Here is a 19,634-nt window from a genome sequence, read left to right on the forward strand (position 1 = left end):
ACTGCCCGGCGGCACTGTCGAGTAACGAGTCGAACCGAAGTTTATCGACGCGTTCTCTTACCTAATCCCACATTTCCACTGCCTTATCGTTCGCGAACTTCTTCGAGGCGCCGGGGTGTACTCGCCAGATATAACTCAGTAGTGGAACAGTGTTAGAAGATAAAAAAGCGATATTTTATTTGGACGCGCAGTGTGAATTTCTCTCGATTTCCTCGAACAACGCGGAGGTCGTCGAAAGCCGATTTTTTTTCCGGCCGTGCCCAGCAGGTAAAGTAATTTTACAGGCAAATACGCCGCTTTGCGGATTTTACGTTAAAAAAGAAACAGAAATAAAAAAAAAAATACTAGCGCAATGGCAGCTACATGACACCGTGGCGCACACACATTGACGTATGTGGTGCAGTTTGTGAGCGAACTGCATGAAATGGACTGGGGAGGAGAGGATGTGAAAGAGAGAGAAAGGCCGAGGAGGAGAGAGAGAGAGAGAGAGATTTCTCGAAAAATAAAAGCATCGAGGCATCATTTTTTTTTTATTGGTTCGACGGGGAATCGTTATCACGCCATTTGCTGCAGCCCGACAATAATCCACCCGATCGAATCAATGATTGTGGGCCATTTTCGCGCGGACGTTCTATTTTCAGCGCATATGATTGTACTTTCGGACAGTCCAGACTCGATTCGCACATACATAAAACGGATCCTGCATGCATGACGTTGCCACCTGCGGACACCTTGCCACGCATTTTAACATGGCATATTTGCGCCTTTGAATCCCATTATTTTCTTACCACTCGCGGCATCATACGTATTCATGATGCTCCCGCAGGACGTGAGAAATACGTATATAGATATATATACTGAAATCTTTTTGCCCGTCTTATTCATATTAGGGCGAAACTTTGTTAAAATTGTGACGTTACAGAAACTGACATCGTATCCAAATTTCTTGCGTACTTCTATCGAGGGAGGATATCGAAAACACATATTATATCGCCGCAAAACGTACAGCTACTATGTGGTAACTATTAATAAATGCATATGCTTCTATCGAAATCAGGAAAATAGATACGTTGATAAATTATGACGTAATTTAAACTTTTATGGAATAATATATATCTTTAATTTTTCTAACTTTTAAAAATGGACGCAATCATCTCTTAAAGAACGCCTTAACTTTACGAAGCGCACGTGTGCCGGAGGTTTAACGATCCAATTAGTAAGCATTGGTAGAATTTCCCGTCGAATAAACGAGCTTTGGATTACGCCCACGAGTTAGCCTGACGCGCAAAAATATCGATCTGCCTTTTAACTAGTCTGTATAGAAAAAAAAAACCCCGAGCAGGAAATCTTTGGAATGCAGGAAGCGACAATGAGCGCGCCGCGCGAATGCCGATCGTATGTAAAAAAAAACACGCCACGCAGCGCATGGTTTTCGATCGGCGGGACGCTGCAGCTCGCGCGCCATTCTTCGCGTCCTTTTCACCCTCCCTGACCTCCCCCATCTTTTTTTCGTCGCCACGCCGCGCCGCGCCGTACCGTACTGTGCCGCACCGGAAACTCCCGCGGTCGGCGGCGAAACATTTTTCCATGGACATGGGTGCGCGCCGACATGTGGAATGAGGCACGGTTCGCCGGTTGAAAGCTTTTTAATGACCGGCAAAACGACAGATCGCACTTGGACGGGGCTCGTGAAAGCGGAAGGGAGGGGTCAATTGTATATATTTCGGATTTCGTTCATTTTCATTCTAATAATCAACTGGTTTACCAATCACGAGTTAGTCATTTAATACGTCTATCGACACTCTCAAATCTTTTAAATACGTCGAAAAGCTTTTTATGTCGTTATCGATTTACGGGGGATATTGAATGTTCTTCGTAATTTTAAACTTACAATTAGTTTTAAAACGATAGAGTCAGCATTGACTAAAAAAAATTTAAAAATAATTAATCAAAAAGTCTTTTATAGCTATTTTTCTAAAAGCAAAAACGTAGATATTGACGTTTCCTTTTGTTCGTCATTAATACAAATTAACGGAAATTGAAACTTAAAAAAAAAATAGATGTGTTCTATATTTAATTATATTATAATAAAAATAATTCTAAAATCAGAAAAATGGTTAAAAAGTCATTTACTTTTTTATATGGATTTAAGTGCCCGAATCGTATACTATGTATTGAGACTAATGATATACATTATATACAAAATGATATCTAAATCTTTTTAGAAAAGAGGAATAATATTCTATACACCACTACTCCTCCCCCTCTTCTCTCTCTCTCTCTCTCTCTCTCTCTCTCTCTCTCTCTCTCTCTTAGGATATTAAAAACTTATGACGATGCAGGTGTCACGGCAGGAAGATGCGTGATGGTTAAAATAATCGATTCTATATCTCGCGCGTAATTACGATTGCGGACACAACGAGATTTGACGACGCTTCGAGAAAAGTTCTTAATTGAATACTTCGTCCTTAATTGAGAGTAGGGTCTAGATACGTGGGAGATCGCGCCGCGTTTTTCGTGATTGCGAACTTTCGCTCGCATGTGAGCGAGCGCGCATGGCACATACGCACGTGTACGAGGCCAGCAGAAATGCACGATCGTTAGCGACCGAAGGGGATGAAATGACTTGGCCCAAGGCTAACGCAATCAGCATTCCCAGTTTAATGAGCCCCGTATCCACCCCCGCCTCTCTTTATCACTTTCTGTCCTTGCTACGCGCAAACGTTTCCACTACCGCCGTCTAGCTATCCCTTTTGCGTTGCTCTTAGGGATTGCACACTGCCCCCCTCCCTACCTCCGTCGCTCCAGAAGAGACAGTGGAGGGCTCGCAATCGTAGCTAAGGTAATTACTATCCTTTCAAAATAGACACTTCCGCCAAGCAAGTTGAGCGAGGTGAGTTTAGCGATGTAGCAGAATCAGTATACAAGAAATGCGGAAAAGAAAAGAACGAGAATAATAACTTTGAAAAAAGTCAGCGCAGAAAACAAAATGAAAAGCGAAGATGGAGAGAGAAAGGGAGAGAGCAGGAGTAAAAAAGAGAAAGATAGAGCTGAACATGCAATATTATAAGAATAAAAAAATCGATGTAAAGGGAGAACAGCACATTAAAACATAATTTTTAAAAAAGAAAAAGAAAACAAATTAAAGCTAAACGGAAGCGTAAGGGTAAGAAAGAAAAACGAAATCAGGAGGAACGAAAAACAACTCTTGAGTGAGGAATGTGGAAGAGTTTATATAAGAAAGAATCTTGCGAAAGAAAAGCGAACAAAGAAATACAAGGGAGAAAAAAAAATTAAAACGCTAGACTAAAAAAGTGAGAGAGAGAGAGAGAGGGAGAGAGAGAAGGAGGGAAGAGGGAGGAGAGAAAGATAGAGGCAGAAAAAAAGGAAAGGAAAAAAAACTGAATATATGATATAAAGTAAAATTAGGTACAGTAAACATAAAGCAAATTAAAGTAAACATTTAAACAAGTAAATTAAGAAGATAATCTCAAGAAGACTGAAGAAACAGGCCAAGGGCAAGGTGTGTGAAAAACAGTGAGGAAAAAACCGAAAGGGACGAAAGCAGATAGAATGAAATCTGTGCGTCATTCCGCGCTAAAGTGCTGAAAAGTGTTCCGATGTGTTCGCGCTAATCGGAGCGTCAAAGCCTCCTTTCGTTCTATATCTTACCAAGCGGAGCCGTCTTCGACTATATAAGGCGGAGAGAAAGGGGATGAAGGGATTTGGCGCGGTTTGGCACGGAGGGTTGGAATATCAAGGATTTTCGCAGAATCTGAGCCCACTCGGTGCTCTGCAGAGCTTAATCGTTTAACGCTGTCGTCTTGTCAAGTAGTATGATCGAGAAGCGAACCGACGTGACATGTTTTTGGTTAACGGGCTTGAAAGGTGCATGATTGCATCGATTACGAGTTAATCTTTCATTTCTGTACCGTATTTTGATGGGCTAACGTTCCATCAACGGATATAGTATTATGAAAAACTGTGATTGTTATTAAATTGCTGAACCGTAAATCCCGTAAACTGATAAAATAATCACACATCGTATTATATAGCGTAATTGTGGCAAACTTAACGCAGATACATCGTGTTATTATCCGATTTCGTATATGATACGGATTTGCTGGAGTTTATATCTTTTGTTTATACAGCGATAAAAATCGCGGAATTACTCGCGATATACCGATTTTCGCGTAATGTTTATTAATAAGTCCAAGTGTGTGGGAAAATATGCGCATATTCTCGATACCTTTCTGAATACGCGATATTGAATTGAATGGATATCGCGCCAACGTGACAATCCATAATTCTATTTGATATAATGCTCTTTGCTTGTGAAAGACTAAAATAAAATAAAATCGTACAAATATACACAAACATTTAAGAAGATTTAAGAATTTCTACGGGAGATAGAAGTATAAATGCCGGATTTACAAGAGGAACTGCGCCGAAAAACAGAGCTTATCTAGGAAAGCTGGTATTTTCATGCAACTTTCTCTGTAATGCATTCTCGCTCCCATCCGCATATTGAGGTAAACAATACGGTACAATTATATCCGGCTCATTTAATGTCCAATAATGTAAACGCCCCGTATAATTTAACTCTCTCTCCCATGCGACGTAACATCGCGGTATCGTGTCTGGGAATATTTCCAGTATCGTCAATGACTGTTAACAACAATGCCGGTACCCTAAAAATGCTTCAAACGAGCGAGCGAATAATTACGATATTATCCGCGTCAATACTTTATCCATTTTGGTACACGGAAGCTGCTCGCCGCAAATTCTTCGATCGGAGGAGTTTACCGCCACCATCGCCGCCGCCCCTCTGCCTTTACCTCGATCTATCCACCTTATGACCCTGCTACTTTCCTTCTTGGGGCCCGTAAATCGATTACTCGTCGCCGTGTCGAGTACGGCGTTCGTAAATTAGCACCGAGGCGAACGAGCGTGAGCGAAGTGGTTCGACAAGGTGGTACAAAGTCGAGGGTCGCTTTTTTTACGAGGGTTCAGCCTCCGGTGGGGGTGGTTAAGCGGCAGGCTTTAGTGGCACTTACCATCGCAAACATTATTTTATCATTTTAATGGCGACCTAAGAGAGAGAAAGGAGGCCGTGGGGAGAGAGAATAAGAAAAGAAAGAGAGAGAGAGAGAGAGAGAGAGAGAGAGAGAGAGAGAGAGATCGAAGTACAGGTGAGTAGAAACGAAAAGTCGATTCTGAAGCAGGAAAGAGGCATAACTCGACTTTGTGGTCTGAGGTTTCTTACAGGCTTCGCCATCTCCCGATACTTCCCTCCGTTTCTTCTTCTTCTTCGAATTTCCTCATTCTCCTTCTCCACTTTCGATCTCATCCCACTTCCTACAATTGACCCTCGCGTCTCCCTTCCGCCCCTTCCTGTCTTATATAAGATTACGCTTGTTACGACAGTCTCCGCTCGACAAGGCGGCCTCATCCGTCCGCTTGGCGTGTTGACTTCGTTAGGGACGACGAACCGCTTTAATTCACTACCCTCTCGCTGTTCCCCTTGAGCCGCTTGTACTACAAACCAACCCTCTTCGGCGCAATGATTCCACAACTGCCGATTCTCTTTTCTCATTCTCACTTCTTCTTTTTCTTCTCTTTCTCTCCTTTAAGTACCTATACATATAAGCGAGCGACTTTTCGTTTTCTATCTTCCCGCATTATCGTTATCATATATATTTTTTCGCCTTTTAATCTGGCGCATATAAAATGTGATATTGGAAAATATATCTATAAAGAATGTTTTAAAATTAATTGTTATTAGTAAAATTATTGTGAGAAAAAAAAGTGTTGAGAATGTATTTCTTAAAATAAAATACACACACACACACACAACATATATGGCCCTCTAAAAAATACCTTTCTTTATTCTTAAAAAGATATTCTCAAATATTTTCTTGTAAAACAAATATTAAAATGTTTCTTGCAAATATATTTCCCAACAATATGTCACATTTTTATATTAAATCTCGTTTATCATAAATCTGCACAGTCTCGCTGTTATCATCTCTCCCATCTTGCTTTGGACGTGACGAGATCTATGGCTGTCAGCATGCTTGTCTTTCATCCAATCTTAAAATGCTTTCAGTCTCTTAAATTTTCTAGACCAAATAAGCCACAATCCTGTAATATCTCTTTTATTATATTGAAGGGATCTCTTTTTCCGATCTTCTTTCATCTTGCTGTAGTTTTGGCCACGTCGCTTCGTATCTCCAATGGCTTCTTTCTTCTTCTTCTTATTCTCTTTCTTCATCCTAAAGCCCTTTTGGTTGTGTTTCTTTCAGCGCGTGCTTATCATCAAGCGCGTAATCTTCTTTTTTGCCTTCATCTTTAATCCTTTCTCTTGTAAATCATTATAATACTTACTAACAGAGCAAATTTCAAAGTAAATACTTTGCAAAGATAGTAGCTGATATCTTGATCGTATCATTTTTTCTCTTGTCATTACTTGTTTGGAAAATATTCAGCTTTAACATATAAATTTAAAGCAATCGATTGAAAAAAATTCCATATATCCTTCATCAAATATTATCCATGTTTGCCTTTGTACCTCTTTGCACTTCTCTGCTATTGTTTAACAAAAACATTTTTGTCCAATTTATGCTACGTTAGAATGTTTAATTTATTTCATTTCGCTTTATATTCTATTAAATATTTGATGTATTTTCTGCTTTCGTTCTTTTGTGCTTCAAAGTCAAGAAACCTTTGTGCAACTTAACTTCTAGCAATAATCTCGTTGTATGTACTTATTTCCCTGTAAATCATTCTTTGTTATCCTCGCAACTTTGATAATGATGCATTTCTAAACAAGATTGGCAAATTATGCGCACCATGTTTGATACAAAGAAAAAAACGTCGAACTCTTAAGGAATCGAAGAAACCGGCTCTTCGTCATTTCGCTGTCTTTTTTACAATTTTTCGAACTGGATAAAAATCAATTTCCTTTCTCACCGCCTTGGAAGAGAACTCACGCTCGTCTCTCTTATTTTCACTCTTTCATCTCTTCTTATCTTCTGCTTCATCAACCGTGCGATCCGTACAGTTTCATCTGTTTCTGTCCTTAACGGCTTTCGTCGTCTACTTCATCTGCTTTTTCTTCCGATTTTCTTACCGGCCATCCGAACATAAGGCCGAGGCCGAGGCTTCTCACCACTCCTTCGGAGATATCCATCATCCTTCAACGCAGATTTTTAATAAAACTTCTACAGCCTCGGCCACGCAGCCGCTGCTCTGCTCTCCTCGGCGCTGTGCCTCCCGTGCTGTGCTTAATATTTCATCCCATCTATAGTGATCATCTACGAAGCCCCTGATTTGCCTTCAACGCTCCTGGCTTGCCCCTCTCACCCCTCCCTCTTTCCTTGCCTGTACGAACAACGAGGCGATCGATTCCACAACGGGACCATTGTGGCCGGTATTCAAGTCGTAAAACGTGTCGTCGACCCCGCTGTCGAATAAGATTGCTACTTATGGGGGAACACAATCCAAAACTAATTGATCCTTGAAATATGCTGTTAGATACAAAAATATAAGTGGCGCATAGATTTTTATTCAAATTTTGAGATTTACAAGATAAAACTATCCTTTGAACAGTAATATTTACTAAAAAGAGTTCGTTCATTTTTTACGAACAGTTGTGTGATTGACACATATATTTTAATGGAAATATTGCTGTGGAAACAATATAAATAATTATAATCTCATATTATTGTTACCTAACTACATATATAGTTAAATTATGACTGATCACAGATGTGGTAGAATGAAGCTATGTATCACATGAAAATTTCCTGTGTTTCTTTGTTTCGTGAGAATATATAATATAACACTTTTTATATAGAAGTAATAAATACAGGTTAAACCACAATGGTTGCAAGTTGCAAGCTGTTTTCTCTAAAATTCTTAGGATAGCGATAACATTCTTTCCTGATGTTTTAAGATATTCTTTTCGCGCTCTTTATCAAACAAATGGAGTATCTTAAAATTATCTCTTAAAAAAGTATTTTTAAGTATATAGAAAAGGAATTTCCCATTTCCTTAACTATGTCAAGTACGAAAAAAATCATTTATTTTTAAACAATCACTATTAATTATTTGTATATTACACATACACAAATAAATTTATTTCTAACCATACGTCCTAATATTTATAAAATGCATAATAGATATGAATAAACATATGTTATTCGTGCTAATCATCTAAATGAATGCAATATAATTATCTGCTGAATAATATTATCGCGAAAAAATAGATAATATATCTCTGTTGCTCGTGCAGAGTTGGAGCAGGTGTAATTTTCTTCACACACCCATGACCTGTATCACGATCTCTTTCGTAATCTCGACTGCTTGATTGGATTCACAATTCAATTATCACAAGTCCTCGCGAGCGAAGATCGATAGAACATGCAAACTCTATTGCTTTTGCACAAAACAAATAGGTAGGTAGGTATAGGTATAGGTAGGTATCACTGTACCGTGAAAGAGGGCCGAGAGTCCCTGGCGCAGATGAACGCAAACAGACTCGAAAGAAGCTTAGAGAAAATTATTTCGTCGTAAGAAAGAGCGCAAACCTCTTACTCGTATTTCTGATAATTTCCCTGCAAAATGTCACAAAAACATTGTAAATGTAAATCGCAACTATATATCACATTTAAAGAAGATTTTGTAAAGAATAATTATAGTAGTGATTATATTTCTCTTAGTATTTTATTGTCGTTATTATTAGTATTATTTTCAGTAGAAAATTGTTAATTTATCGTTTAATATAAGTGGCGTAATAAAAAGCGTTTAATCTTATTAATAATTCAACAACAAAAATATTAGTTTGCTGTAGAGAAAAAATATCACGATTAAAATTTGAATAAAAAAAGATAAACATCAATACTGCGGTTTTAATCTATCACTTACTGTGTGCAGTCTTTTAATATGGCTTCCAGTTTTACAATATTTCAAGTAGTGTCAATATTGGAAATTACACTTGATTTGAAATTCAAATTATATTGCGCCGTTATAGATATGACAATTGTACTGTTAAATTCCTATATAATGATTATCGGTAATATCGTCGGGCGGAGTTGTAACGAGATCATAATTTCATAATTTAAGTTAACGATTTATGATTTCACAATTTCAAATATTAAACCAAAGTCATACGCAAATACAAAAAGAAACAGTTTAGTTTTTCTATTTCGGTAAAGAAACACGTAAAAAAAATGCGCATTTTAATTCCTTTTTTTTTCTAAAAACGACTATATGCTATATATTTTATTTTTTTCACGATTGCAACGCAATTGATGAATGCATGCAAATGAAGACTCGTATGCAGGCGAAGGATCAACGGAGGACGAATCGACCGCCAAATTGCACGCAATGTTACAGAGATATTTTTCGGGCAGGATGCCGACGACATAAAGACGTCGCGGACAGGGGGACAGAAGGGCGCGGACGGGCGAAGGTGAGAGGAGTAGCGGGAGCGGAAAACAATTCGGAGATTCGCGGCACTAAAATTTCACGACTACGTCGGTAGCAATTTTGGCTGATCGAGGGGGTGATGCAGCCGCACCGTGTCCTTGTCTATTTGTGTCCTTAGAGCGACCGAGGGAGGCGAACGGAAAACGGTGGGGGTAGGAAAGGAGGTTTCGTGAGACCATCCGGAATCAACGGTCGGGAAAATGAGTGCCATCTCTTCCGGAACACGCACCCGGAGAATCACGCCGGTGCCGGTGAGAAATTCACGGAAACGGCTACGCCGGAGAAGGGTGACGAAATTCCATGACCGATGGCGGAGCGAAGATTTTTCGCCGTCGAGCGACACACCAATTTTTTTACGTAATAGAGAGCCCCGTTGGATCATTACTGTGGCATGCATTATCTTATCTTTTCCTTTAACTGTCGTTTCGCATCAATTTCTTATTCATCTAAGTCCAAAAGCCGTCTTTCCTTCTTCGAATATTTACGCCTAACGAGTTAATGGTGCGGAGAACTATTATCTACTATTATATAGATACGATGATTAATGTTTATTTTATATTAGTTTACACGCATGTTGACAAAGTTCAATTAAATCTATAACTCATTTTAATAATTTTTTGGCAGTTGTGCTGTATCATCTTTTTCTCTCTCTTTTCTCGTATCTATTGCCATTAATTTCGGGAGAAGCACGTAACATTTCACGGACGTCGAATCTCGTAAAATTCGTAACGCTGCATCTGGAGGGAAATTTGTCGCGATATATTCGCGGCTGAACGACATTTAAATCTCTGTGTGGATGTAAATTTTATCCTGTCCAGCATGTAAGCTAATCGTCAGTTCGCAATGACTATTATTGTTACGACGACAACGATTACATCGACACTTTTACAGCTGGCGTACGCGCAATTTTGACAACCACGCTTCTCTGAATGCACGAAATAAAGAGGTTGTAAAAATGGTATATATATACATTCGCTTCGAAATTACTAATTACTATACATATATGTAGAGATACTTCGTATACGTCGTCGTCAGCGTTTCATTACTTCATCGCACGAAATTGAAATTACCGTTCCTCATAAAAATTTCCTTTTGCAGTGTATTCTTTCTATTATGTAACACACAGTCTTTTATAATAGTAAAAAAAAAAAAAATTTGTTCAAAGGAAAAAATTAGTCTAACTCGCGAATAGAACACTACAAATTAAGTCTTAATTTTATGAGATTAATTTAAGATTTTAATTTTTATGAAGTTTATATATTTATATTACTAATTTTGATTATATTATTTGTATGTTATCATCGATGGTAGTAATAGTCGCTTCATTATTGCAAAGTAGCGTCGAGTTGCTATAGTAGCATCGACAAACACCCTTTGACGCGATGCATATTGGATGAAATACAAAACGCTTCGGGATAGGATTATCAGGGTATTACGTATTGCGAACCGTACGGATGGAAAGAGGCGTGGCGTTAGATTAAAAAATCTTTCGAAATATCTCTACGTCATCATTTTTCGGCTCTTGGCGGATAGGAAATATTCTATCGAACAGGCAGAATAGCTAGGGCGGATCGGGAAAGGATAGTACGACAGGGTTCGAATGATCGGGGCGGGCCGGAACGGCGACGAGAGAGTCGAAACGTGGGGATAAAAGGTCAGGAGATTAACGCATCGATTAGTTCGAGCACGGCGAAACACTCTTCGGCACTTTGGTACCGCATGTATGTATGTATGTGTGTGTATGCTACCGTCACGTCCGTCGGTCCGAACGTTCTTTTTATTATGCCCAGCTACCTTCCAAAAGAGCCCGGATGAGGCCTCATTGCATTATGCGGGATAACGCAGAGAAATTCTTGACAGAAATTCTTTTTTACAGAAATAATATTAATTTCCCGTAATTCGTACATCTTCGGTACGTGTCGATTTCGCATTATTAATAGCTCCGTTGGAGATGAATTAGAAAGGAGCACTCCGGCACTGTAAATATCTTATTAGTTTCCGCTTTTACATGAACGGAAGGATTAATTAAAAAAAAACGAGGCCGCTAGTGAAATATTTATGCTGTTGGAAAGGAACCGGTCGGAATAAGCTATAAAGATAAAGATAAAAAAAATTAACACTTAACGCGTATTTTTTTTTATTAAAAAAATTGTATTAAGAATAAATTGAGAAAACTACAGAATACGATATATTTTTTCGTATTTTTTTAAATTTTAATAAAAAAAATTTTACGGTTTTAAACAAATTATATGTAGCTATTTAAAATTTATATCTTATGAAATTTAGATGGATATTTATTGAGATAGATATTCTGTAATAAAACTGAATTTTTTCTCCCTTCGTTTCGTGCGTGTGTAATTGGAAAGATTTTTTAAATATTAACGGATCACTAAAGCGAATTATTTAGGTTTTCTACGCACTTAAATCGTGAGACCTTGAAAACCATTTTAAAATTGAAACATGTTAGAGAATTATCACTGCAATTTGTGCCGCGTACAAATAAGTATCTTATTGGAAGATCTCATTCTCAATATGAAGAGACAACGAATAGGTACAGAGATAACTACTAGGTTAATCATCTTATTTATGTATTATGTAAGCATGGTACTCTTTTAATAATAATTAATTGAAGCCTTTTCATACAGTTATAGCTTGTATTTCCATTTGTACCAATTGAGACAAATTATACTATCTAAACATCCTTTATTCAATTCAACGAATACAATCTCGACAACTATGACATTCTAAATTTTGCAACTACTTTTTCTTACTCCATATACGTAATTACGACGATAGGATTTAAATACACAATAGATATATATAAATGCGAAGTGGAAAACGAATGAAGACGCCACGTGCAGTTTTACGTTTTGCAAAACTGTTATTTAAAATACAAAGGCGTCTTTTAAATAACAGTTGAGAGCAATAATAGACAGCGTTACATGCGGAAAATGAAAAACAGACGGAACGAATACGTAAACTAGTATACCTGTACCACGTCGGAAGCCAGCAATTTACGTGTTAAAGCGGAAATAAGAGAGAAGAAACGCTGCAGAAGAGCGGAGGTTTCGTCTCACAGATGCAAATACTTAATTTTTCTCTTTACGCCAACTACAACTACATTTCCTTTGCGTTTTTGATCCTGGTTGAATTGCATTTGCAGTTTCCACACAGTAATACTAACTTTTTATCCGCCATTTAGACATTTTTTTCCTCTAAATATAAATACGCAAATACACCAACGGGGAATGTATTCACGAGCCATTGTAGTATTTTACGAACTCAAATAATGAGAACATTTTCTAATGACAGTGAAAATTTGTGCCATATCTCTGAAGATGAAGATTTAATCCGTAAAGAACCAAGTTTTTGATCAACGTAAGAACATTAGATCTTTATTAGATCTATTTTTGCTTTTACCTTTTATTTTCCTTATTGTATATTTGTGGCTCTTATTTTTCCGATTTTTCTCGTTATCAATATAGCTTTGTGTGACACGTTTAAAAAATTATAACAAATAAATTGTCAATACTTCAATAATATTTTTATCAATAGTTATATCAATAGTTTCATTCTGAGACAATTGATTATTAGATTTTTATAGGAGAAAAAGAGAAAGACTGATGCTGCCAAATAAAATTTACGAGTCTCAGTCTCAGTTATGACAAACTCAATAGACGATTCACTTCTTCATATAAATTTATTTTTATCTATCAGAATAAAACACTCATTTACAAAAAAAAATTACCAAAATAATTAGAGTGAATAAAAGGCATTAATTTCTCCGCTAATCGCGGTCAGACCGATTTCGCGAGTGATGAATGAAGGCACGAGCAATCTTTTTTCCCCTGTTTTTCTTGCGACATTTCCTTCGCGTGGTCGCTCATCGAAACTACATAAGCTCTACTTACCCCCGCGGCAATAGTGTTGGCTTTGGTTTGAGGTTTGGTCGCGCCAAGCCGCGTGTTTGCGGTTTTGCTGTCGGCGCTCCGAAGTAGACTCCGCGCACACTGTATATCCACATATATCCACAAACCCTGCCGTGTGTCCTGACGACAGCTCTCGAGTACTGTGCAAGAGAGTGAACGGACGCGATCGATATAACGATAGATGTTCTGCGAGCAGACAGCTCGAGCTTATCGACGAATCGCGTGCCGCACCGCTCCCGTGTGATTTGTGGGGATAAATACGCGCGGGATCGGTCGGTGTCAGATTTTCGACGATGAGAAAAAAAGCCCACAGCGAGCGGGGTCAGCGAAGCTGATAGCCAAGCGAGGAAAAATCGATGATTATTTTGCCAAAAAAAAAAGCCTTCCCATATGGGACACTGGGGCTTTTAAAGGTAGCGAAAGCTCGCATTTCGGCCGGCGGCGCGATTCTTCTGACTGCCAGTATTTCTATTTGAACAAAACAATAACAAGGAAATGAAAATATAAAATATAAATACATGCAGTATGTGTGTGTGTGTGTGTGTATTATACCAGTAAAAAATAACTGAATAAAAAATATATAATGACAAATAATAATCAAGTAAAGTTTCAATTTATGAGAATATTTATTCAGTTGTGATAATCAAATAAATGAATGATATCGGTTTAGAAACGCATTCGAAGAAGAGCTTCGGATGGAAAATAACCCAAAGTAGATGGTGATGGGAGGTACAGACAGACGGTACATCGACGGTTCCGACACGCTTAATTCCATTATCCTCGTTATCCCCAAAAGCGCGGTCAAGCATAACACAATCTAACATCTTAATAATACAACCCGGTACGAACCACCTTCCAGTTCATTACCCATTCCTGTCTAAGGGTGAAAGCGAATCGAGGATAACGAACCTCTTGGAGCTCGTCGATGGTGGCGGGTCGCACGCCGAGGATCAATTGAAGAATCGTTCGGGCTAATTAATTGGAGAATAATCTGAGGAGAACTTAATACAGATATACCCGTCTATGTAACATGACGATGACTCTTGTCGAGAGGAAGCGACACGAAGTCGAGAGAAGAAAAACGTGAGGGTGAAATTCTCGTTGTACGAATGCTGTATAAATTGGCGGACCAAATCGACAATATTAAGAGTGTATATCGATAAAATAAATACTCGCTCCAATTCAAACCTAGTCGAAATAATACAAATCAAAGTATTCTTCGTGATGTATATATCTATTTAGCAGGGAAAAATCAATAAAAAATACTCTAGCTTGTTCCAAATTTTATCAATAATATTACCATTTTTCTTATTTTACAAAATAATTCGGACAATATAATAATATAATATACGATTAGATCTGTTAATATATTTTAAAATATATTATAATACATAAAAGTATGTCCGACATGTATTACGTGACCTTCTATAGCGAATTTTCGACGACCCAGAGGACGAAAAAAATGGCCTGTATCCCGGCTAGGAATCGAAATGTGTTTTCTTATCAGGCATCTCTTCCTCGTGCGATTTCCGATAGAAATACCGATCGGCAAAGCCAATATCCTTACGTTTCACCAGGAGACTCAGAATCCGCGATCAGCATCACGAAATGGTATCGGTAAATCGAGGAATTCTCCGTTTAAGAGATACGAGCCGGCTGTACGTCAGGCAAGCGACCAAAAAACAATAACGCCGAGGAGAATTTTTACTTCCGGCCGGATGCATGCCACCGACTACGGTGCTGGGTGAATTTACATTTTCGTTGGCTGCGCTTCGAATCATGCGTCCTCTTCCTTTTTTCTTTTTCGCGACGCTCGCGAACAACGCGCGCACGCGGTCCCACGATTTGCCTGTATTGAAGCGTAAAAAACCGACGGTCGTATATGCGCGCATGACCAATACACGCACGACTGGTCGGCGAAATTCCAAATAAACCGTCGCTGGAATCCTGATGAGATACGTGTGAGAAAAACAGATATTCTGTACAATTATATTATTAAGATGCGCGCGGGCCTGTGTTTCATTCATACAGATGATGACAAGCTTTTTGCACGATTGCGCGCGATACGAAAATGTGGAATGCGAGTTAAATCAAAATTATGTTTCCGCGGAAACAGACGATCGATACAACACGGCGAGATACGGACCGTGACTTGTATAAATTGCGTGAATAAAATTTTGTGAGGTATATAACTGGACATGACGATTGCTGCATCAATGTTATTATCAATTCGTTACGGCTCTATGCGGAACATACTAAGATTCATAATTATATGAACTATACATAAATTTAATATTGACGTAATACAAGTATTAATAAAGGTTTTTCTAAAAAAAAAAAAAAAAAAAATTTTAAAGAAATTAATTCGAAGAAATGTATCGATAAGAATCTGAACTGTAATTTAGAAGCATTGAGATTAATAAAAGCAACTAGGTGTTAAATTAAATTTTTATATTACGTTATATAACGTTACGGACTTTTCTGATATACAACAATGAATACTTTAAGGAACAAAAGAAATTTCTTAGCGAGGTATCAGGTATCATATATTTTATATTATATCGATGCGCAGTAAAAAAAGTTGGAATTTTAATATCTTGACTAAACGGTTATTTTTCTCGGCCGGTGTGTCTTGATTCGCGAAAATGAACGATTGATATCTTTACGATGCCGGCAAGTAAAAGGAAGCTATGAAAATCTCGTTGTAGCATCGATGAGGATTAAATATCGCGAATTTTTCTTCGATAATACGCAGGAGCTCACCTCGACGAGCGATCCAGAAGACCAGAAAAATGCAGAAATACGTTAAACGCGATAAAATTTTTTCGCGCGTAAATGTACCCGTTAACGACGTCAAGCGCAACTTCAGAGAGATTGCGAAATAATTCGGATTCCCTGATGGCAATGAATGCAAAATTATATCAAACGAAGTTCAAAGCGATATAAAATATCCTGCCTTGTTCCGTTCTGGAGATAAAAAAAAAAGATCTTTGTAATTTATACGCTCATTTCAATTTAGATTGAAAAATTAGGACTTTTATTTTGTTTCTCGAAAAATTTACAAAATTAATGTAAAATTAAATTTCTCTCTCTCTCTCTCTTTCTCTCTCTATAATATACACCACATATATATTGCTAATTGTTATTATCTTTTTTATGTTTGCTGTAGCATCTACCATCAATTTACTCTCACGACTTCTGTTACCTATAAAATTATGACGTATACCGTTGCAATAAATCGGGAAATCACTATTTGCAAAACGAAAAACCCGTACAGCCACCAACAGTAATTGATCGATGTAACTCCACAACAATTACTTTCCACTCGATATACGTGTGAACCTGAATATGGTAAACGGTGGACAGAACGATCGTAGGATAACATAACGTTGATCTCGATGAGCAGGCACGAGGGTTGGTTTAAGTGCGTGTTTAGCGGTTGCGATCCCCGATGGCCTTTTCCATGGGACACTAAAGGGCACTAAGGGGCAGTATAAGGCTCGTAAGGAGGAGTGGTAGTAGTGAGAGGTAAACCGTTGCACGTACTCAGACCACTACAATATAAAATCACTTCGCGTAAGCGCCCGACAAAGTATTGTCCGGTTCGATCTTGGACATATTTCAATACGGAAATCCTCACATAAGTTACAGAATACAAAATCTAAATATACACTTTCACATACATTACATACATACAATTAATCGTACGTTATATTAAAAAGCGGAAGATAATTTCTTTGCTTATTTGGATACAAACTTCAATAAATTATGTCATTATTAATATCGAGACGCTAAAACAAATTTTAGTACCTTGGATATTATATAAGAAATGAGTTGATAGTTAGTTTACTGTGTCATTATTAATATCGAGACGCTGAAACAAATTTTAGTACCTTGGATATTATATTATATTAGAAAAATGATGAGTTGGTAGTTAATTTATACGAAATGATAGAAAAATATGCAGAGTTCAATCAAAGTTAGCGCGAAGTATATGAAAATAAATTTTTACTTAAACAATCGACAATAATTTTAGTTTCAAAAAACAAAGTTACATTTCTTATTTTTAACAAATGATATAGCTAGGAAATAAAATTAAAACATATTCTACGTGAATAATTATATTAAATTTATCACGATAAAACAAATAATTTTGAAATAGCGTGAGTAAAAATAAAACTAGATGCATCTCAAACACACCGAGAGAGTGCCTTGCTGGTGCGATCGAATTCTTCAATTTGAGACTCGGGAAAACGAGATGACGACTATTCGAGTGGTGCGACATATAGTGTGAGACGAGCTGGCGCGGATCCAGAAAGTGCCAATTCAATCTTACTTCCCTTTCCGGATGTAAAATTTCAGGTAGCCGCGTCGAACTTCCGACTTCCGTTGCTCGTTCTGACTACTGTAGCGTTGCGAGTGTATGTTTCTGGTTCATTTGCGAATACGAACGACATTGTAATAACTCAGCCAAATTGCCAAATTATTTAACAGCATGTTTTTTTTTGTTCCCTTATACATCTTTTGGAGCGAGTTAGATCAGATTAGACCTTAAAAACTTTTGGAAAATGCGAGATTTGCAGTTGAGTAAAAACTCATTCTTTCATGACATATCCATGTTTCCCTTATCGTTTCTATATTAAGAATAGTATTATCGCGTTTGTTAACGATGCAATTTTAATTAATCGCGATGCGAAGAGTAATACTTGTATCAAGTAATTTAAACGATCAAATTTCTTGGCCAATATTATAACGGCCATATTTATTAACGATGACACAACTTTAATTAATTGTAGTGCAAGGAAAAATAGTAATATCAAGTAATTTAGACAAATAAATTACTTGAAATTTTGATTTCCAAAAGTCTGAATTTTTTAACGTTTCATTCACAACTGGTTCTATTCAGATAATCATTATCAGTTTAATAATTGGTAATGATTACGAATTCGATCTATTCGTTGCTTGAAGCACAAATATATATTAATATAATATTCGATATATACATCCATGGTGCCATTAATTTATTCCGCGTACGATAGCAGCTGAGTGTGAGATGAGTGCGCCAGATGAGAAAATTATTCAAGATCCTCGAAGATATGTGTATTCCTCTTCGCCCTCGATTTTTCTCTAGCATCCCGCGCTTCGAATTTAATGAGGTCCTTTATTGATGAATGACATTTATCAAAGTATCTCAGTATCATCGAACCACGTGATCTAACGATATCGCGTACTCATAATTCTCTGCTAACTTGGTTTTTCAGCGGAGATTGAATTTAGAAAATTACAAAACTGAAAGTAAAAGGACGCCGGTTTTTAAAATTTTAATTAAAAATCGACTGAACAAAATATTGATGTTTAATATTTATCCTAAAACTGTACCGTCCGCTAGTTTTAATAAAATTGATTAAATTTTTAATCTTCGATATTAATGTAGACAGGTATACGGGCGTAGATATTATTGATTTATCAATTCTCGTTAGTTGTTCAACAAGTAAATATTTTTTTTGTTGTTCCTATTAATATTACAGCTCTCGAATTTAATTAAAAGTAATTGAAGTAAAAGTAATAAATACACATAAATGAATGATGTCGTAGTATAACAAAGTAATAATATGTTATTCATTCATGTACGTACCTTAAATGATCCAAGATCTTTTACACTGCATGCCAGTTTGACATTTCGTCCTGCTGGTACTGTAATATTTCCGATTTCGTCGACAAATTCGGGATCAGGGATGGTGGTAACTGAAAAAAAATAGTAAAAGTTTACGTTAATACATAGATATAAAACATCTATTAAAGTATAGATAATTTTCTAATAATTGAGATCTAAAGTAGTATATTTTACTAAAATTGCGAGAAAATTTCTAGACTAGCATACAATAATTAACTAAACTCTGTATACATTTAATTATAATTATCTCACAAGTAATAAAACAAAATTACACATGTAAATGCTCAAATCATATTTCATTTACTGCTTTACAACATATTGTTTGCGCAGAGATAGACCGTTGTACCACATGAAATTTTAATTAAATTTTAATACGGTTGAAACGGGACATCCATGTGCGACGCCACAATGCGACAAAATCTTGGGCTAAATTTACTTGACAAATATGAGACAGTTTTGGGATTTGTCAGACATCGTCGGGCTTCGGAAGACGTGCAAACTCGATCGACAAAATCCGATACAAAGTTCGACGGCGGAAT

General features: G+C 37.2%; 2 protein-coding genes across 5 annotated transcripts in view; one reads left to right on the plus strand and one right to left on the minus strand.

Moving 5' to 3' along the window:
• LOC143896785 (lachesin) overlaps positions 1 to 19,634 on the minus strand; it is a 163,994-nt gene that overhangs the window by 93,718 nt on the left and 50,642 nt on the right. For all 3 annotated transcript variants that reach the window (XR_013256748.1, XM_077404809.1, XM_077404807.1), the window contains exon 2: positions 19,057 to 19,166. Coding sequence is in view for 2 of the 3 variants with exons in the window: in XM_077404809.1 (XP_077260935.1) it covers positions 19,057 to 19,166 (110 nt within the window). In the remaining variant the exon portion in view is untranslated. The remainder of the gene's footprint in view (positions 1 to 19,056; positions 19,167 to 19,634) is intronic.
• LOC143896784 (synaptogenesis protein syg-1) overlaps positions 1 to 19,634 on the plus strand; it is a 143,526-nt gene that overhangs the window by 15,041 nt on the left and 108,851 nt on the right. The gene's annotated exons all lie outside the window — the stretch shown is intronic.

The sequence above is a fragment of the Temnothorax americanus genome, unplaced genomic scaffold (genome assembly GCF_048541705.1).
Source record: "Temnothorax americanus isolate GAGA-0224 unplaced genomic scaffold, ASM4854170v1 Scaffold2, whole genome shotgun sequence".
Classification (NCBI taxonomy): Eukaryota; Metazoa; Arthropoda; class Insecta; order Hymenoptera; family Formicidae; genus Temnothorax; species Temnothorax americanus.